This window comes from Plodia interpunctella, chromosome 23 (assembly GCF_027563975.2).
Source record: "Plodia interpunctella isolate USDA-ARS_2022_Savannah chromosome 23, ilPloInte3.2, whole genome shotgun sequence".
NCBI classification, from domain to species: domain Eukaryota; kingdom Metazoa; phylum Arthropoda; class Insecta; order Lepidoptera; family Pyralidae; genus Plodia; species Plodia interpunctella.
In genome coordinates, this window is record NC_071316.1 from 2,465,274 (window position 1) to 2,488,047 (window position 22,774).

Sequence of the window (22,774 nt, forward strand, 5' to 3'; positions counted from 1 at the left end):
GTTTATGTTTGTACTCGGTTTTTTAAAATACCAAATTTCATGAAAATCGATTTATCAATGAAAGCGTAACAGACGGACGGACTGACAGACAGACTTTCGTATTTATTATTGGGTAAAAATATAAGCTGATCGTTCAGGATGGGTGTAAAATACTCATTTTCATTATACTAAGCACTGAAGACATTATTTCTGAAGGAAAAGTTGAAATGTGGTTGACTGGTAGAAAAAAAGCTTCAGGCTTTGTTCGCCTTTTACGTGTTTTTGTTAAATAAAAAGTAAAAAAATAATACTGTACTTCAAAATATAGCCATTGAAAGCCATTTTGCTAAAAAGGAGGTTAAGGGTCGCAGGCACAGCCAAACAGAGCTATTAACTCACACAAGTTTCTGTCCTTTTCACATTTTTACGTGAAACAACGACAGTAATACGATTACAGGGTGAGATTGCGCGGTGTTTCCTTTGACTCCATTCGATTTGTTCCTTCGGTTTACATCAGTGTAAACATTCTGTTTACATGTTGATTGTCCATTGGGACTTTCTGGATCTACATGACTATAGAAATTACAAATTATTTGACATCCGTCCAAGAGTTTTAAGTTTCAGTTAGTTTTTTATAAGAGCTATTAAAATAAAAATAAAAATTTCAAAGTGAATTTCTTCGAAGAAACGCTTAAAATTTTCCAGAAATGTCTTTACATCGGTACAGTTGAAAATGGATTTTTTTAAAATTCCATTCCAAACAGTTAAAATACGTATGAAAAGTGTTCACGTATGTATGAAAAGCATATCACACAAGATATCGTTAGACTTAGAAGTTACATACCTACATTTATACATATTTACTCAAGCCGTCACTTCATAAATCTAAGTCTGTTGTTAAAATGACTGCGAAATTTAACTACACAGGGTCGAAACACGAGCTACAAGGGGAGCACACCAGTACCTCGTACAATTTGCTAGGCCATTAGTCCGCCCTTGACTCCACTGTATTGTATTACGCAGGGCTTCCATCCTTGACTGCGGATTTTGTAACAGATTGTGTTACTATGTCGACAATGATAATGGCAAGATTTTTTTTTCTAAATAGACTGTGGCGTCAGACTGGCAAGTTGTAATGCCAGCTCCACACAATTTACTAGCGCACACAACTAGCGCTGTGCCCGCAGCTACACGCTCCGATTTGGCACTTATTGTGAAACCGTATTTTGGGAAAATCTCTCTCTCACATAGTGTGAATTTCACGAGCGTTTTGAACTCCGCCGCGGGCTGTCATTGTTTATTAAATTGTACCATACACAGTAATCAATTTAATTATCCTATTTTATAAAAAAATAAAGTGCTGGTAAAATATAGATTTTATAAAATATGTTGAATAAAAAAAAAATATTAAAAAAAAAGTCAGACACTAATGAAACGATACACGCCGCTTTTAAATGGTCGTGAAATTCACCCCTGAGCGTTTTTATGGTTATTTCCTCAGCCGTTGAGCGTCGGAGCACAGGGTCCGCTTTCCTACTTTTTCCTCTGCACTTCACACTTTCGTCGACATCCATAGCTCAGTCAGACCATTGTCGGGAAAACTCTTACCACCACAATGTTCAAGAAACAAGACTGCATTAGATTACAATTTGTTTCTACAAATTGTTCGGTCGTTAAACCCTTTTCAAGCCCTCTAACCTAATAAAAGCCCTTTAAACCTTTTAACCCGATAACAAAGCCTATGTCTACTTTAATTCAATTAGCGATTCGCCCTGGACGATGGAGGAGTGTCCAACCAAGGACCCAGTTTATAACCGCGTGACACGTTACCATGTTACTATATGACTAATAAGCCCTCGTTCGAACAAGCACTTTTTAACGCGCGTTAAAAAAGCGTTGGAATCTAACATTCACACGGCGACGCTTTTTATTGTAAAGTACGATAGTGCCAAAACTATATCTTAAAATATATTTTCTTTTTATCGATGAAATAAGTTAAGTATTTACTATCATCCAGATATCTCTACCAACCAATGTATCAATAAGTGTTTTTAAATTATTTTTCGCGACGAGGAAAAAGCCGATTTCTCTAGACTTTTCTCTGTTGCAAATCCAATAAAGACCTAACCGCTGATTGTTATTAAATTTTGCACCTTCCACCACCAGGCCTTTGAACTTTTAACAGAACGTGTAACCCCGTAATTTGATATTGAAAACTGCTGTTTTCGAATACCGACCTCCATTTACTGTGTACTGGAAGTGTTAAGTTGGCGGGAATAAAGTCTTATGCTGACAATTTGACTTTGTTTATTTTGACACAAGGTATTCTATCTTCTTATTTCATAAACTAGCTATTGCCCGGGGTTTCGCCCGCGTGATTTTCGTACGGAAACATATACTTTTTCAGTATGACGTCCTTCTCTGTACTTCAAACAACATGTATGCAAAATTTAAAGAAGAAAAGCGCGAAGAAAATTACTTTCGCATTTATAATAGTAAGTATAGGATTACGGTCTTGTAGGTGAAGTATTTTGTCACCAATGTTTTCGATATTACATTGCAAACCATTTTTGATACGACTCGACGACGCCTGTCTCTTCTACATATAATACAACTAGATAAAATAATAGGCTTCGCATAGGAATTATTTATAAAATAGACACATACAGAAGCTACTACTGAGGATATTAATGTGTGTTTTAAAACCAGTTTGCCACAAATTTAACCAAGATGATGTCAGAATATTCAGATGTTGCCCGGGACTTCGCTCCCGTGGGAATTATGAGATAAAATAGAAATCTTGCATAATGTACCCTTATAATTTTTATAATCTAACTTTATTCTAATTTACCGGTTTGGTAGTTTCGGATATTACCCGCCTCAAACATACAAACTCACAAACGCTTACCTCTTTTTAATAATAGTATAGATACACGTTTGAAAGCCAGTCTAGAACATTATTAAAGTCGTTGCGACTGCATGTCATTTATAAAACGCAATCTGATGTTTATCGCAGTGGAAACCCATTTCCTATCAAGGGGGTGTTCGCTCACAATCGACAACCCCTCTTAATTGTGTAGGAGATTGCCAGTTTGTTATGATTTCTTGGTGCTTTTGGTTGGTCTTCTATCTATTGGGACACAAAAATATACATGCAATGTTTATAGGCTAGTGGGAATTAGACTCTCATTCCAATAAGCCTCGAACATGCTGCTCTAAAAAAAATGTTATGTTGAATACATCCTGTATTCGACCAGCGTAATTGGAACATTAACACAGAAGTAATACAGACGTAGTTAAATTAAGTTTTTGAACTTCACTTCCTTACCACTACTAATATTGCAATTAGGATAGTCGCTTCGACGAAGAAGAAGATACATATATAGGAAACTAGCTGCATCCCGAGGCTTCGCTCCCGTGGGAATTTCGGGATAAAAAGTACCCTAGTTGTTGTTCCAGGTTATTTTCTACCCGTGTACCAAATTTCATAACATAATCGGTCCAGTAGATAATGCGTGAAGTGACAAACAAACAAACAAACTTACTTTCGTATTTATAATATTAGTTACTACAGAAACATTATGTATCTGTATAATTTTCTATCACATCTTTATCGCTTACGGGGTAGACGATATCGTACGCCAATTTTATAGGAGAGAAGTTTTCGCTCCGGCTTCTCCCGCGTGAATTTCCCAGGGGTACAGTTATTTTTTCGGGATGAAGTCCTAGTTCTTCTCCGTACTTCGAACTACATGTAGGTAACAACAAACAAACTTACTTTTGCATTTATAATATTAGTAAGGACATTGCTTTATTTTTATGTAAAAGAATCAACTAAACCAACTGGCATCAACTAGGCAAACTGACTGGCGGGAAGTGGGGGTCTGTGGTGTGCTCTTGTGTTGGAGGCCAAGACTCTTTTGGGGTCACTGAGCCCGGATGAGAAATAAGTAAGCAAAATTTCTATAAAGAAAATTCATCTTCACTTCAACGTGAGACAAATAGACACAAAGCCACAGTTCATACTAATCACATATTTTATTTATTTATTAGAAAAGGGTAGCTCTGTCACCTCGGAGGGTGCATAATGAGGGTGGTAACACATTCCCGGCACGTTACGTTCTCCTGATTAATATTAAAGACGTTTCAGAGGAAAGCTCGAATTCATTTTACACTAAGTCTAGCCACCCGGCTTGGCTTCGCACGGTATAATAACTTTTTTAAATATGTCTTTGTTTTGTCTGTGTTTTTGTGTGTACTATGTACTTATTCTTCTTGTTCATAGTCGTATTCCTCATGGCTGAGGGTAGTTATCATTACGTGGTATGAAAGACACGTGACGTCTTTCTTGGCACTATTAATTGTTATAATTTGCCATTGATAGATAGATAAAAACTTTATTTGTTACTGTTTTACATAATTACAGACAAATTAAAATAATGTAAGTAAAAATACATAAAACTGACAATTACATTGCGCCATAAAGGCTACAGCTCAGCTATATGTTACCCAGAAGAGTAACAGCTTATTTTCAGCTGACACCTTTGAGGTAGCGCGGACGATAACTGAGGTAGAAATTAATGTAACCGTTAACTTAGGCTAATAATAGATATACATATATGCATTAAATGTTACAAAAATAAAATAATAGAAAATAAAATAAATGTCTAAACTATCCGATACACTTTAAACGAAAGTAAATTTAAAAGGGCGAGCTTCCTTCCAAATTTTGATAAATGTCCAAATAATAAATTCGGCTAGATCGGCGGCGCGCAAAATGGTTGGAAGTACAAGTAACTTTTTTATGTGTCTCAATAAGATACGATTTATATAATTTCTTAAAATTAGATCTGTTAACTGAATTTCTAATAGGCGGAGGAATATTATTCCAACACTTTGCCATTGCCTTTCCATTTCACACATAACTTGATAATCAACCAGAGTGCAGGTTTCCTCACGATGTTTTCCTTCACCGGAAGCAAGTGGTGGTCGATATAAACTATTATACATAAGTCAGATTGGTTACAAACTCATGCGAGACGAGTTGGCATATGCAGGTCATATATGACGAGACAAAAAAGTACGATACGGACCCAGGACTCCGACGCTCAATGGCGGCGGAAGTAACCGGGAAAACGCTCAGATGAGAGAGAGAGAAAAATACTTTTGAAACAAAAAATAATGTGATGAAAAAATTATTTTATTTGCAAACTTGGGAGAACAAACAGAAATCAGGCCGCTGGGTCGTGATATTTGGGTCAAGGCTCCGGGGCAGACCCGTCAGGGATACGGGTATGAAGGACGCTCCTGCTATTGATCAGACGTGGTATTACGGGGAGAGATATATTTAAAGTGATAATATTACGTAAGACTTAAAATAAAAATTTGTCCAACCGTATTACACCTAATAAAATGTTTGTCATACACTAGTGTAGGTAACTTTGAAGAAATAGTTGATTATACAGCAAGATAGTAAAGCGAATCATTTTAGGCAATGAGGATAGTAGCAAAGATTTATATGTACTCGAGTTACAAGTCACACATTATTTTTTACCAATGCATTTTAAACAATTTTATACGTATCAAATTAAAATACAAAAATCTGAAGCTTAAATATCCATTTTTAATTTAATAGGACATTAAAAATTACATGTAGAAAACACAGAAAACATAAATCGATTTCGCACGGCTAGACGGCGGCTGTTAAAACGGTTTCAAGAGCTCTTTGGCTTAGTAGCAGACAAACAGACGGTCTCACTATAATGTTTGAAAAGCCTGCAACCAGACAGCTTGTTTGCACTAGCATTTGTTTTGCTCACTGTACACGAGTTCGTTTTCCACCTTTTATGCTGACTGTACCTACATACCATTTCATGTCATAAGTCTTGCTATGACTTAGGGTGGTTTGTTTTGAAAAACGCCATTTTATCTAAACGACGCAGGTTAAAGTTACATACCATCAAAGTTGATTAATGCAATCCACTCTTAAACTTACATAGTAGAAGCGGTAGTGAATATGGTTACTACGCCTGTGGATCGAAAGTTCTCAGGTTCATATTCTACTCGTGCTATATGAGTTTCTATACCAAACTGACTCATTAGTAGTTTTCATAGACCACCACCTGCTTCCGGTGAAGGAAAACATCGTGGGGAAACCTAGATGGCGAACTGAATAAAATCTGACACCAGTGTTAGTAATAACACACTCGATATGATGACTTCCATAGTTATAATATTTTCTCTTGCGTCATGTAGAATTCAATAAGTTATCTGGCCATGCGGACATGCCCTTCCCGCCCGGGTCAGTCAGAAGGGGACAAATCCAAAAAGTGTTTGCTTGATATTGCCAACGAAGAAATGCATGCCAATGATCTGGCTAATAAGGACGCCAAAGTTCGAGTGAAATGTAAAAAAAATGTAGAATGTGAACCCAGCGACAAACATTTCGTCGAACTTGACGGTTTAAGCAATGAAACACGAATTCTCTTGCGGTAAAATAGAGCTCACATAATACGGTAATAGTACGGTATTAGTACGGTATTAGTACGGTAATAGTACGGTAATAGTACGGTAATAGTATGGTAAAATTCACGTAAATAGTATTATAGTATGTATGGCAAATTTACAACAAAATTCCAAATCAATATAAAAGCTTAAAATAAAATCTATATAAAAAGCACCTCAAATCTTTATTAACTGATAAATGTTATTATAGTTTAAATAATTTCTTTAATGATAGACTCGGATAGAATTTAGAGCTAGTATAAATTATTACTATTTTTGTTATTTGTAGTGGATAGCATGCTCCTCTTTATTTATATATTGCATTAGGTATGCAATATATAAATAAAGAGGAGAATTCGGTAATACATGTAGGTTTTATTCATTTTAACATCAATTTGTACTCATGTTTTAGGTAAATATTTTCTTTTTCTTTCACATTCAAACTATGCAATGTATGCCATGAAAATTGGGTAGTACTTGGACCAAAGTGTTCATTCGCGTCGTGTATGTGTACACTAGCTAATCGTATATCACCGACGTGTTTGCTTGCCATCGATATCCGACTAGTGACGTCACCCGACGCCATGTTTGTCTCATGAGGGGATTGCAAATAATATTATTTCCACGAATTTAGAACAAATATTACGATGGTGTTGTTAGTAAGAACAAGATTTTTGTACGGTTTTCACTAATAGATAGTGTGATTCCAGAGGAAGGTTTAGGTGTAAATTATATATTGCTTCGAGATCTAAGGTACCATCTTTTTCTCGAAGCAATATAATTGCTGCACATCCGTGCCCCCAGATTATGGTTACGAACGAAGCCAGGATGGGCTGCTAGTTATTATTATTCTCATCGCAATTAGGTGCAGATTCACTTATCCAAATTATCTGGATTGACTCATAGGATTGTCGACTCATCGGGGGGTAGGGGGAAGGGGGAGAAATCCATTTCTCTTCTGAAAACAAACATGTCAGGATGAACATGGCAAGCTAGGCAATTTATCACAGGGATAATAACTTTTTTTATAAAAAAAAAACAATCAATTTTTTTATTTATAGATTGAAATGAAAACTATGATTAAAACATCGGTACTGGTTGCTTAAAAACCTGATTATAATTTGTATGTATTTCGTTTCTTTTAAATGCCTTAGGATTTCGAAGAATGTTGTAATATGTACCTATATTAAACACTATTTAGTCTATTGATCTAAAGTGTCAATTTTAATTCAATAATTTACTGCACTTTACTAGGAATACCATATGAGATAGATAGATAACGGTTTATTTGATGCTACGAACACGCACATACAAAGAAATCATAAAATAAACAAGAAAAACATGAAAAATAATAACAAATACCATCAATAAACATGTGTTCTGCAGCAACCTTCTAAAGTTCTCTGTGCAGCAACCCAAAAAGGTCGGCTCAGCTGATTTGATCAACGAGAATTAGATATTTGACTATCTAAAAACAATCCTTCAGTATATTATATGAAGATAGTCAATGCCGTTATAGACAAACTGAAATAAAGCTATTCAGAATGTGAACTTCAAACAAATCACCACAAAATGTACCCTACGAGGGGGTCGCACCCCACACAGGGAGGAATAATTACTACCCCTTACAGACAGGATACAGAACTCGGTATGTGACATGTATTGATCCATGCAAATAAAATAAATAAAAATATGTATAATCCTTTATTTCATTATCCAAATGTGTTACAACCAGACAAGCGTGAGGTCTGCTTATTAAGCAAGAAAATTCAAGAAAAGTGCCGAAAATTTTATTTGTATAGTAAGAAATTCTTTCATTTTTATGTGATGAATTCCTTATTTTCTGGTTTAATTCGGTTTAATTTTAATTCGTAATAAGTAAGTAGTTATTTTGTGACTTGTTTTCGTGTTTAATATTTCATAAAGTTTTATTTAGTTGATTAATAATTGATATCAGAAACTTTGATTAATAGTTGATATGAAAAATTTTGATTTTTGTGAATTAAAGTTAGAACTAAATTAAAGTTAGAAACGACTAAAAAAGTTTTTGATTGCAATCTTCAACACATAAAAATCAAAATAAAATTTCCTACCTCAAGAAGGTGAATTCATACGAAAAATTCGGAAAACAATTCGAAAAATGTGCGCCAAATATACATCTTCAAGAGGAACAAAAATGTATTATGCTAATAATATACATTTTTAAACATAATAATATAATGCTGATAAAACAATAGGTTTTTTTATTCTTCCCTAAATTCTTCACAATATAAAATAAAATACGGAATACTTAGTTACTTACCGCGTTATGCACAACAATAAGTTCACTTTAACCCCTCAATGCTATATGGGGCACTATTTTTATGGATATCCCTTGTAAAGTGCACTATTCACCCAATTTATGGCACGCGTCTTATTAAAATCAATGCTAAATTATAGTGCCGAAAGCTTTTAATAGAGATCGTATTTTTTATTATATTTAATAGGTAGTATGTAAACTAGGGGTTGAGCCAAATTAACTTTGATAGAATATGATTTTTAATTTTATTTATTGATTTTAAATTCATGTGGAATCAAATGGGTGATAGGTAAACCAGGTTTTATTTTAAAGTTTGAGATAAATAATAATAAAAATATCCTATCACGTATAGTTTATTCATTTATAACTTACCTACAATAATATCGTGATAATGTGCGGCCGATTTTGATCATGGAGACAATTACGACATTTTTGTACCTGCTGGTGGTGGCTCTCAGAGCGTTTCGACCGCTGCGGCCGCGTTGTCATTACGATCAATCAATTTTCTTGAGAAAGGAATCATTTCCAAAATCAATCCTACATAAAAATCACATTACCACAGCACACACAGATTAATATTAGTCAGATAGTAAAACTAATTCTCATGTTTGTTAAAATTTGAAAATTTGTAATGACAGCGCGGCCGCAGTGGTCGAAACTCTGTGAGAAATACCTTGGTGTGCTCGCACGTGGCTTATGTAGCCAATCTTATTGGTGAACGTTCTAATCTAACGTTAAACTTTTATGTATGAATAAATAAATCGAAGCTAGAACTCCGCAGTGTATAACCAACACGATATCTACAAAAGTTGAAAAAAAAACTGACTGAATTTTGTAGTGTTGCTATATATAAGTATATAGCAACACTACAAAATTCAGTCAGTGTAGTGTTGCTATATACTTATGTATAAGTAATTTTTTATTCATAAAACCCTTAGTCCCTTCGAAGGACTTAACAGACGTCCATAACGATGTGCACGTTAGTCAAAAGTTCATTAAAACAGTTTAGCCCATTGCGCAGGCGAGGGTTCCGTGTCCTTTTGTTTTAAGTATATGGTACTTCAAGCTTAGGGCTTTTTTCCTCGGCTTGTTTGGAAGGGATGCCCTTTCAACTTGAAGTTGTACTTAGGTCGATTTGAGTATTACTTATTTGATATAAAGACATAGAGAATTTTTTTAAATATAGTCTTGAGAACATGTTATCTATATAAGTAATATGTAAGTGGAAATATACTATTATTAATAATGTTATAAGAAAGGTTGTGGATTTTAAATAGAATGAGAAAAGAAGAAGGGGAAGTCTGAAGAAGAGATGGATGGAGTACATGACAGGATATGGAAAAAAAGTAACTGATCGGTTGACATCAGACAGGGAGAAGTGGAGGAGACCCGAACCCACATAGAGTGGGATAAGGGTAGGCGGATGAAGAGAAATCTACTTAAATTATTCTAGTAACAAAATCAACGTCAAATTTGACGGTAAAAATATAATAATTAAGTCATATTCGTACAGTACAGCACGGCTGTACTGTACGAATATGACTGTAGGATGCTTCCATCAATTGTTAGCTACAAAATATACTCCATATAATACGCGTTTATCACCCCCAGTGGCATTTTAAAGGTAGGTACAGTCGTAAAGGGTAGTCTAGCGTCATACATTCCGGGGATATTTTTACGGGCCCCAGCCGGGGACATTATGGGCAGTCTGCGAAGTAAGACATAAAAGTGTTGCTGTCCTCACAGTATTAGGCTTACGGTTCCTCCCTAAAATGAGACCACTGCACATATACTTCCGTAATTGTCAAGGCGACTAACTCAAACCTGGAACATTTCTGTTGGGGAGAATCTTTCTTTGGAATATATAAAAATCAATCACTTTAGTCTCGCTTTGGGGTGGCTATTTTTAAGGGGACCAAATTATCAACCCTTGGCGTTGCACACTTCACAGGAAATCGGTCAAATTCTGATTTAACTTGTAGAAACTGTGTATTAGGAATGATACAACCATAAACAATGACCATTTGTGCGTTATGCGAAGGCCTATGAAGGTTCTATGGGTAAGCCCTTAGAAGCTTCATAGGCCTTCGCATATTATATGGGATATATTTTGTAGCTAAAAATAGATGGAAGCATCCAACATTGCAGCCGTACTGTACTGTGTGACTTAATTATTATATTTTATTAGCAATCCGATCGTAAGGTCTAATGGGTGTTTCTCAGTGCGTTTCAAAAGCGGACGCGCTGTCATTACAAATTTCCAAATTTTAACAAAGATAAGAATGAATTTTACCATCTAACTATAAAATAATCTGTTCTGTAGTAATGTAAATTTTATGAATTATTAATTTTGGAAATGATGCTCAAAAAAATTTGTAGTAATTAGTACTAATGACAGCGCGGCCGCAGTGATCGAAACGCTCTGAGAACCAGCTAATAGACTGTTTTGTGTGTATAAACCTTCGTTAATAAATTGACTAAATAACAGTGAAAACTGCATTATATTAGCTTAGCTTAGAAACAGACAATCGCGGCGGGGGTCTATGTTTTATACTATGTACAGTAGCTTATACCCGCGGCTTCTATGTTTCTATCTCTCTCTCTCATACTCGCGTGTATCTGGTTGGATTCGGCGGTGGTATCGCGAAGCCTTTAAATGATGAACATTTAAATTTCGAAGGTTAAAGTTGGCGTTAGTGTCAACAGGCTGCTCTCGACAGGGATTTGTGGAAGAAGGAAGTGCAGACCTTTGTCCAGCCAGGACACATCGATTCGACAGGCTAGATAAAACAAAAGTTAGACTGAATTTACAGCCGGCCTACTGTTGCCTATCAAGGCAATAATAATGTCCTTTAGTCGCCTTATACGACGTCCAGGGGAGAATAAGGAGCAATCATATTAATGCCTCAACCAGATCAATTACTGAATATACTATCGGAGAAGAATTTGCCGAATCTTCGTTACATTGCAACCGGAAACACGAGCGTGATAGAGAGAGACGGAGCATATGCATAAAATGGCGTGAAATACTGAAATATTTACTAAAATAGCATGACATGTGTACATTCTAATTCCACCAAGAAGCATTAGACATAGAATATTAAAGCAATCCGGATCTACGTCGAATGGATATGCATGCACTTGGCACTGCAGTTGTAAAACTGCTGTCGACATGCGAATTAAACCCTATTGTTCTGGCTTAAGGTTTATTTTTGTTTACTGGCATGCAATATATTTATTTGCATTTGTAATGATCAAATTGTAAACGTGTTTTGTTAATGTTGTTCAGAATTTCAGATGTATCACTACATATTAGATTTCGCGAATACATTATGTGTATTAATATATATATATATATATATATATGTCTATTATAAGTCTATGTTAACGATGGCGTCCATATGTTTTTAGTCACCAGCATTGTCTTCTCTCTCATATGTGCTTTTTCTCTTTTTCTTCCTCAGCTGTTAAGCAGCAGAACCCAAAACAATATCCCTTATTTTTCTTCTCCACTTCGCATGCAATCAGCAATGCGCTAAAATTATAAATGAGAAAATTGAAATAGGTGTAATGGATGTTTGTTACTCAATAACTTAAAATGTACATACTACTTAATAAAATTTGGAATACCCAACATAAAAACGAATATTTATTTTAGTGGTAACCCTAAAGGAGGAAAATATTGTCAACGAAATACATTGTTTATGTACAAGTGAATAACGTTCACTTTCGTTTGTCACCAGGCGGACGCCAGCACCGCGTTCCTCCGCGCGGCGCGAGCTGGTCAGATTGAGAAGATCATCAATCTTCTAGAGCAAGGAGTCGACATCAATGTTAGCAATGCTGTAAGTATTATATGAGAACCTAGATTTTAAAATCCTGGTTATACAAATGGTAACTGAGACATGCAGCATACAGTTTAAGATCTTGGAGCTAAGAGTGATAAATTGATATCAACTTTAGCAATATATTGTCATAAGCCTTTATTAGATTTGAAAATTCTGAAAATCATCAGCGTTAGTTTACTTTAACCTTTACCTTACTTAATTTTTACAAACTTAGCATAAGACAATAGTGTAACTACTTATAATTATATTTTAGTTAATCTATAACTGTTAATCTATACTATCATAAAGAGGTAAGCGTTTGTGAGTTTGTATGTTTGAGGCAGATAATCTCCAAAATTACCGTACCGAAAATTCTTTCTCCATTAGAAAGGTATATTATCCAAGATTGCTATAAGCTACATTTTATCTCAAAATTCCCACGGGAGCGAAGCCCCGGGCAATATCTTGTTGAACATTTTCACAATCGAATTTATGATTGCTACAGCCCCGGAATAATGAAACTATCTATAAAGAAACGTCTTTTCACTAAAAAAAATCACTTATAGTGTATAGTCAGAGTATCATAGCTGAAAATAGAAATTTTATGGCGTTCTTTGGCCGCATACTTTTATTACAGTTAATAAGTCACCAAGTTGTAAATTGACCTGTAAAATACAACGATTTTGCAAAAATTCATTGCAAGACGCATAAATGAAAATAAAACTTTATGTCTTTGATGTTAAAGTAGAATTTCTTTTGTATTTTATTTTCCCGTATGTTACGTTAGCACGCAATCTCTTGTCACGAATTTAACGTATTAGGTGGGGTTGTGGAGTTAAATTCCTGCATTTTAGAGGACAAAGCAATGTCTTTTGTTTTGTGTTAAAAACAAGCTCCGTTTCACCTGAATTTAACCACAGCTTTACTGTCTTGCTACTGTTCATGTTTTAAAAATACATTACATGTATATTATTTACACCGAATTTTGCTGACAAGATTTACTTAGGTTAGGTCTCACTTAGCTCGGTATCTTATAATATAGTTTCATTGAGTTATTATCCTTTAACATGTCTCTAATTTACTTTGGGGCTAACTTAATTGTTTGTCCATATTTTATAACTCTTCTCCCCGGCCTCTTTGAATATGGCCAATACCTCCAATTTTTGGTATAAATTCTATTGCTATAAAGGACATTTATTATAGTTTTTGAAGAGTAAAATCAGAAACTTTATGGTCTCCTTCCATTCTTATGCAAGTAATTGTGCCAAGTAAGCTCACAAGTTGGAACAATGCCAAATCCTGCCAATTTTCAATACGTCGTATTTTTCATATTCAATGAGTCCTATTCTTGGCACAAGATATTTTAGCTATATGCTATATAGTGTTCCAAGTGATCTTGAGATTATTATATCTTACTTTATGACAACTGTGATGGATGAAAACTCAATTTAGTCGCAACCAAGAAATATTAAGTGTTATTGTTTTACAATAACGACATTGCTTTGATAGTTGCATAGTCATTTGCTTAAAAAGGCTTATTGGGCTTAGAATCGTAAATGTTTTCTAAATGTATTGGAAACGGATTATACTTCTATATAAACAGAATCGCCAAATTAAAATAATTTACTTCGTATTGCTCGTGTTACGCAGTTTGTTTTAAACCAATAAACTTATTTTCTTTCTTTTCATTTCATTCCGGAGAATGCTTTCTTCAGTTAAAACAGCAACATTTTTGACTCGACTCTCTTTTTAATAGCACTTTATTTTCAGAATGGCCTGAACGCGATCCACCTGGCCTCCAAGGACGGTCACGTGGAGGTTGTGAGAGAACTCCTGGACAAAGGAGCAGCCATCGACGCTGCCACGAAGAAGGGTAACACAGCGCTGCACATCGCCTCGTTGGCTGGACAAGAGACAGTTGTCAAATTACTGGTCCAAAATGGAGCACAAGTGAGTGGAGAGTTTCTCTTTTGCCATTTCATAAATTCACATTTCACGAAAGAAGGTAACGTGTTTATTTATTCTTGTTCTTAAACGTTCACTATTGGTGAATGACATTGATTTTAATCAAGAAGTGCAGGCTTGATGACGTGAAGGATGATATACCTGTAATAGTCTGATAACTAGAGATGACGAAAGCGAAACCTGGGCTCCGACACTCAACGGCTGGGAAGAAATTGGGAAAACGCACAGATGAGAGAGAAAGAGAGAGAGAGAGAGAGAGAGTGGTCGTATTATGGGTCGGTCTTTTCGGTTTGGCTACCTCTTATGATGGCTCTCCGTTTATTCCGAACTATGGCTTTCCTTGAACATTCAATTACTGGCCATTGTGTAGCACTTTTGATAAGTTCAAACCATCTGATAGGTGATCGACGACCTATCCAAACCAGAAAAAAATCTGTTGATTTTGTTCTTCAGAATCTCAAAGCCCAAGGGAATTCTAAAAAGCGGTTGTCACAAAAATGTAGTGTAACTCTAAGGTATGATCAGTGAAAATAGACGTAATATTAACAATCATTTTAGAGAAAACGACTTCTATAAATATATGTGAGAGAGATAACAACATTTTTCTACTTTTAATCATACTTAAGGTATGTAAGATTAAAGAATTTGCTCTCGATTTTATAAATTAATCGATTCTATCGTCGCTCGCTGTCGCTAATCGTAGCAGCGATTTATGCCTCCTATTAGAGCCTGTTTAACAGGTCATTAATTTTTACCGGCTCGGAGATTGCTATAACGAGAATAATCGAGATTTCTCTTGATCATATGGGAATTTATAAATTCAGGTGTATTTTATAGTTAAGTAAAGCGGTGGTGGTTCAGCGGTCAAGACGTCTGCTTGTGAACCGAAAGGTCCGAAATTCGAATCCTATACATATATTCATGTAGCATGAGTTTGTAGTTTGAAAGACCACTACTTTCGGTGAAGGAGAACATCGAAACCGGCTTCCTGGTTTCATGTAAACCAATCTGACTTATGTCATTGCTAATTCATCGCTATCACCACTGGATAGGATCATAAAGGATCTACTCCATACACATATAGATATTTTATTAAAACGGTCTAACTACATACATTGTAGTATATATATAAATATAAATTGATGATTGTCTAATAGTGTGTCTAATAAAACAGTTTTGTTTTTTCAACACGCACTAAAATACTTCCTGTATTTTAGTGCGTGTTGAAAAAACAAAATGGACATAAATCATAACAAATCACCAACATTACCGAAGTTATAGCCATTTGTCTGTTTGTCAGTCCATTAATATGCGTTTGTTCTAGTTAATATGATCCGGAATATGTGTTTATGACTATGGTGTTTTTCTTAAAACTTTTATGGAATTTATGAGAGAAATGTGTGAGACATTTTTGTCAACTAATATGGCTTGAGAGAGAGTGCCGAGGCTTACAGTGCCCTAGCAGTGGGACATGTTACAGCAATAAAAAATGGTCTGAATGATTTGTAGCACAAATTAGGCTGATTTTTATATCACCTTTTTTCGCCCGAAAATTATTTCAACGCGTAAAATTTCAGAAATTTAAAAAAATATATTGCGCATGTCATTTAACTTGAGCAAATATTTTATTTATTAATAACATGCAATAAATTGTGGTTCCGCCCTAGAATAGGACCACTCTATATTCAACCTTGGATGTTGTACGACAACTAAGGGACATAGTTTAGGTAACTAATAGGCAACAGCATTCACAATCACAGAACATGCGGAGATGAGAGAGAGACGTTCAATAAAAAGTGTTTCAAAGCTCATTTTGTATTGATGTTAGTTACTTTTTAACCCCCGACGCAAAAAGAGGGGCGTGATAAGTTTAACCGGCAAATGTACCTGTCTATCCGTCTGTGTACGTGGCACCGTAGCTCATCGACGGGTGAACCGATTCGGATGCGGTTTTTTATTTTATTTGATAGCTAATTTTTATGAGGTGGTTCTTAGATATGTTTGAACAAAATCGGTTCAGCCGTTCAAAATTTGTAGTGAAATGAATATTGAAAGTCGGGGTTTTTTTTTAAATTTGTCTACCAAATAAACTTGTTTCATTACCAATGAAATAAATATTTCGTCAACATATTGGGTCATAATTGTGGCAAATTGTTACAACCACACGACAGTTAGGTCATACGACTGTATAACGACTATTGTATGACTTTATTGGCTATAAAGTGGCATGTTATAGCTTTTATGTGGGTTAATATTTTAACAGACTTCCATGTGACATGATATTATATCGATTTAGCTGACAAGGACGTATTATACTGATAAAATCAACAGATATATGATGTATCTAACAAATTTACATGTCCTATTGAGTACTAGAGGCCCGTCTCCGTTTCGCTCGGGTAAAACCATAATAAATTTGTTATATATTGGCCTAGTACTTGTTCACTTTATTAATAGATAAAATGTATATAGTCTGTGGCTTCATGTTGACATTTAATGTGACATGTGACACTACTTTACTTTTGTTTTACCGCCAATACACAATAGCAACAGCACTGAGAACAGCTACTTAGCGTGTTTTATTTATACACAATTAATTGTTATTTCGAACATAATAAAATTATACACTGAAACATTCGTCACAAATCACACATTATAAAAAACAGCATCAAAATCTGTTGCGTAGTTAGATCTAAGCCTGACATATATATTTATTTTATCTATGGGACAGACAGATAGCGGGACTATGTTTCTATGTAGTGAGGTTATTGCTATCGCTGGTGTTCCATTTTGTTAATTTTTCTTTTGTTAAAGTCACCTAAAGGCATCTGACATGATTTTTACGAATACTATCTGTAATCGAATGTGCAAACAGTGTGTCTGTCAGTCTGCGACGGTAGATTTTTATTAAGTTTTATATACTTACTAGTTGCACTCCTTTTGCTTTACTCCAGTAGGAATTTCGGGATAAAAAGTACAATATATGCTATTACACGTGTACTTTCATCCGAAATCAAAAATACGTACAGTATTTTTAGGGTGATTGAGTAACGAACATCCTTACACTGACACAAACTTCGTATTTATAATGTCAGCTTTTGTCCGCGCCCACGCCCAGGTGATTATTTCATGTGTTCAAAAATAATAATGTTATATACAAACTTGCACACTCTATCTCACAGCCTTAGGGAAAGGAATTTTCAAAAATCTTTTCTTAGCGGACTTCTCCCATTGACAGCTCTACCTTTCTGGTAAATTTTATCTTTATTAAAACCACTTAATAAGAGAGTACGATATCGATGAAATATTTTTTCTCTCAGGTTAACATCCAGTCCCAGAACGGCTTCACCCCATTGTACATGGCGGCGCAGGAGAACCACGACGGGGTGGTCAAGTTCCTCCTCGCTAATGGGGCCAACCAGAGCCTGGCCACTGAGGTAATAATTCAAACACTGCCATCAACTTAAATAATTGAGATATTAGGAGCATCCATAATTGAAGATCATGCATCATGAGGTAGCGAGTGGGATTTGTTAGAATCGTGGCAAATGGAAATCCATAGTCTCTGACTCAAACTCATGGTCTATGGGGGAAAACAGGCGTAATGAATTTTATAACCAGCGATTTTTTATACTACCAATAGGTTACCAGAATTTTCCGTAAAAATAATATTGACAATGTTTGGGAATTTTGTACATTTTTAAAATACATTTTTATAATACAGGATGGATTTACCCCCCTGGCGGTGGCCATGCAGCAAGGTCACGAGAAAGTGGTGGCTGTTCTGTTAGAAGCTGACACTAGAGGCAGGGTCCGCTTGCCCGCCCTCCACATAGCTGCGAAGAAAGATGATGTCAAGGCTGCTAACCTATTGCTTGAAGTAAGTTGTTTCCATAGATAGACAAGATAAGAAGTACTATTATGTTATGTATATAAGCTTTTGAAATAATAAATTCATGATACTATGTCGTTATTGAGAAATAACGACATAGTATGTATGTGTGTGAAATGTGTCTTATGTTTATACATTTATGTATTACTAGCTGCGCTCGGGGCATCGCTCCCGTGGGTACTTCGGTCTGGTTGGTACCTGGTTCAAAGGATATGCGTGGCTATTCAAAGAGGGTACGCGGCCAGTATGATGGGAACCTTTGAGCCGGGTACTGTCCAGGATGTAATTTTTTATGAAATTGTTATTATTATGTTCAATTGTAATCTTTATTCAATTCCCAGAACGAACACAACCCCGACGTCACGTCCAAGTCAGGGTTCACGCCTCTTCACATCGCAGCTCACTACGGCAACGAAGCAGTCGCCAGGCTGCTCTTGGCCAAAGGAGCTGACGTGAACTGTGCTGCGAAACATAACATCTGCCCGCTACACGTCGCTGCTAAATGGGGTAATGCTCATATTTGCTGGCTCTCAAAAGTTGGTATATATAGCCGTTTATTTGCAGGGCAGTTAATAGTACTTGCTGTTTTAGTATTTAGTTGCCAGGCTGCTCCTAGCCAAGGCCTAAGGTCAACTGACTAAGAGTGCAAATTTCCTTGGGGTATAGTGTACTTTCAGTTTTCTTTATTCTTCTGACTTGTGAATCAGTTGAGTCAAAATTGCCGAGTGTGCTTATCAACAATCCCTCGTAGGCAAAGACAACATGGTGACCCTGCTATGCGACAACGGAGCTAACGTGGAAGCTAGGACCCGGGACGGTCTGACTCCCCTGCACTGCGCTGCTAGGTCCGGGCACGAGAGAGTGGTGGAAGCCTTGCTGGACCGGGGCGCGCCCATCACTAGCAAGAGCAAGGTGAGCTTTATTTTTTACGCTGACACTGGGCTTCGTGGTGGCACAGCCCTGAATGTTCCAGACATACGAAGATGAAAGAGAGAGGTTGTTCGAGCCCCCGCCACTGTGATTCTAAACATGTTGTGTATAAAATCACGCGAAATATGAGTACTTAACGCAAACTAGTTTTAGTTTTTACAGGTAATTTTGAGGCAAGGTTGCCTGCCTCATCCTCGCACATAACAGTATATGACAACCACATGACTGATGCTCCACCGTTGTAGCTCTCTAATAACGGGTCCGTGCGTCACGACGTACCGCAAGCAACTGAGACCCACCTCAGCGTTGGAGGATATGTATATAGACATATATATGTGTTTACATATGCTCCAGTTACTAAATTACTATTACAGTCACTAAATTGAACTGTAAATTTCAGAACGGCCTGGCGCCCTTACATATGGCGGCTCAAGGCGACCACGCTGAGGCTGCTCGCGTGCTGCTAGCACGACGCGCGCCGGTCGATGACGTCACTGTCGACTATCTCACTGCTTTGCATGTAGCTGCACATTGCGGCCATGCTAAAGTAGCTAAACTGCTTCTGGACAGGTAAGGAAATACACCAGACATTTGGATACTTGACTGGGTACCAAACAATATGCCTATAGGTATTTAAATAACCAATAATTAAATGTCACTTTAAGTGTCACTTTAATGCCAGTTTAGAACCTATGTGAACACATTAGAGTTTGAGTTTGAGCAGTAAATAATTTTTGTATGAATGTTTGTGACAGACTCTTTCACGTAAAAAATATGGACGATGAAGGGTGTATAAAGAATGATAAAGGCACTCCTAAAACTTGAAAGACCCATAGACTTTTTCACCCCGCAATTCATACCAGAGTAAAACCTCAGATAGTTTATATTTTATGAGATGTCTCTAGATTCTAATAGTTAAATAGAAGAGAAAGGTTTTAGCAATTTATAAGTATAATTCTACTCAAAACAATAAAGTTTAATAAACAAATCTAATAGTCTGAAGGCAATTTGTAATAAATAATGTTGTATAATCAATTCTGTCTACGTATATCGCATTCTTGCACAAGATTCATTGATGAAGGAATTCACCCGTTCATGTTTTCAATTCATCACTGAAACATACGATCTTCGTAAAAGCGGTACAAGGGCAACTACAAACGTTTCATAAACCAACACAATATAAATTCTCCGGCACTTCATAAAAACTTCCTTACGGCGCGTGGATTACATGTTTGTTTAGACAAGGCTATTTTTGTTCAGGTACTCCCTAACTCCGATACGAGCAGCACCTAGCAAATCTATTAAAAATGTAACAAAACATTAGTTGATGTTTAGTACAAATTTGCATGAAATATTAACCCGTGCTCTGAGAGGTGCACCTCGGTATTATAGCAATTGAAGCTTGGTGTAAATAGAGAATAGAATATCCCCAACGAAGTCCAGCGGATTAGCTTGCTGAAGTGGCAGTAGGCGGGATACATAGACCTGTGGCAGTTTGAGCAGAAGGGTATTGGAGTGGTGGATACGAACCGGCAATTATAGCGCTAGGCAACCAGCAACCAGGAGGTGCAACGATCTCGTGAATACCGCAGGAAGACGCTGGCAGCAAGCTGGTTTTAATTGGTCTTTGTAGAAATTCTTGGAGTAGGCCTATGGCCAGCAGTAGATTTTTTATGACTAAGATTATGAGAGAAATATCTATCTTTACCAGGAACGCTGACGCTAACGCACGTGCACTGAACGGTTTCACTCCCCTCCACATTGCGTGCAAGAAGAACAGGATCAAGGTTGTTGAACTGCTGCTCAAATATGGAGCCAGTAAGTGTATTTATCTAACTATATTAATATAAATATAGGCCGAACTAAAGTCTGGGGCTTAACTACCAGACAACCGACAGAAGTGATGTAAAGAAAGTAGCGGAAAGTGCGAAAGAGTTATGCCAAATTATAAACACTATTATCGAACTTAACAATATCTAGAAGACTAGTTAATAAACAATTAATTAGTTAATATTAATTTATTACGAACAAAAAACAATCAGACAGAGGTCGATACGCACATTAACTATTGAATTAAGATATAAATACCTTTATAACGGAGACCTATTCGTATTGAGTCACGCCACTATATTTACAGGTTTCACTACATTCAAAAGAAACATTAACTTGAAACGTTAAATTATTTCAATTTTTTCCAGGTATCCAAGCGACAACCGAATCAGGACTGACCCCACTCCATGTGGCAGCATTCATGGGCTGCATGAACATCGTTATATACCTACTGCAACACGAGGCCAACCCTGATGTACCTACAGTTAGGGGAGAGACTCCCTTGCATCTGGCTGCTAGAGCTAACCAGGTGCCTTGTCACTTTATTTCTCCTTTTTATTCTTTACATGTCAATGGTAATTGGCGAAGCTGACAGGTCAAATATTTTTTTTAAATTGTCACTTTAAACGTTGCACTAGACCATATAAAAAACCTGGAACATAAAGAAAAATTCTCATTTAACTGGTATAGTATTATACAAACAAGGACGTACGCTCAATCAAAGGAGAGACTAATTTATTTATTTCATAGCCTTTTTCTAGCTAACCAGGCATCATCTGCATAATTGCTACTAACTGATATCTGAGCTTATCTTGAGAATATGTGAAAAGATCTGATGGTTGGATGTTTAATGAAATTATATCTAAACTTTATATCTGCGTCTTTGACTGATGCATATTAAATTTCTTTATCTTGCTTATCTTATTCGACTGTAATAATATTAGTCCTAAAATTATCTCATAATCTGCAAATAAGACCATGCTTACAAAATGCTGAACATGGACTTCTATTCCAGACGGATATAATCCGCATCTTGCTTCGAAACGGCGCAGCAGTGGAAGCTAAAGCTAGAGAGAGACAGACACCTCTACACATCGCCTCTCGTCTTGGAAATGTTGATATCGCTGTCCTGCTCTTGCAGCACGGTGCTGACGTCAGAGCTATGACTGCTGATCATTATAATCCATTGCATATTGCTGCTAAACAGCATAATCATGATGTAAGTTTTTTTTTTTAATTTATTAAAATTAAGGTTCTTTCAGAAGCAATTACAAAGCAATACCTTAGTTGCTTCTACATTCCTGAGGCCGGATTCTCATAAAATCGAAGTATACTTCATAAGTTTTCTCCAATATTTTCTGGATTTACATAAAATCACCGTGATAAAATTTCGAGCGAACGCATCGATCGAACTTATTCGATTGTAAAAAAAAAATATAGAAAATTTATGAACTTCGATTGCGTAAGAATCGGGCCCCTGCTCGTCGTCACTAGGTTATTCATAAAATGAAACTAATTTTGCTTTATGACTTTTACGTGGTGTTAAAG

General features: G+C 36.2%; 1 protein-coding gene across 16 annotated transcripts in view; it reads left to right on the forward strand.

Moving 5' to 3' along the window:
- The window catches only part of LOC128680083 (ankyrin-2-like), an 82,880-nt gene that overhangs the window by 27,048 nt on the left and 33,058 nt on the right, over positions 1–22,774 (forward strand). For all 16 annotated transcript variants that reach the window (XR_008405816.1, XM_053762840.2, XM_053762848.2 and 13 more), the window contains 10 exons: positions 12,526–12,627; positions 14,380–14,559; positions 17,895–18,011; positions 18,299–18,454; positions 18,808–18,973; positions 19,218–19,378; positions 19,797–19,966; positions 21,108–21,214; positions 21,595–21,755; positions 22,242–22,445. Coding sequence is in view for 15 of the 16 variants with exons in the window: in XM_053762840.2 (XP_053618815.1) it covers positions 12,526–12,627; positions 14,380–14,559; positions 17,895–18,011; positions 18,299–18,454; positions 18,808–18,973; positions 19,218–19,378; positions 19,797–19,966; positions 21,108–21,214; positions 21,595–21,755; positions 22,242–22,445 (1,524 nt within the window). In the remaining variant the exon portion in view is untranslated. The remainder of the gene's footprint in view (positions 1–12,525; positions 12,628–14,379; positions 14,560–17,894; positions 18,012–18,298; positions 18,455–18,807; positions 18,974–19,217; positions 19,379–19,796; positions 19,967–21,107; positions 21,215–21,594; positions 21,756–22,241; positions 22,446–22,774) is intronic.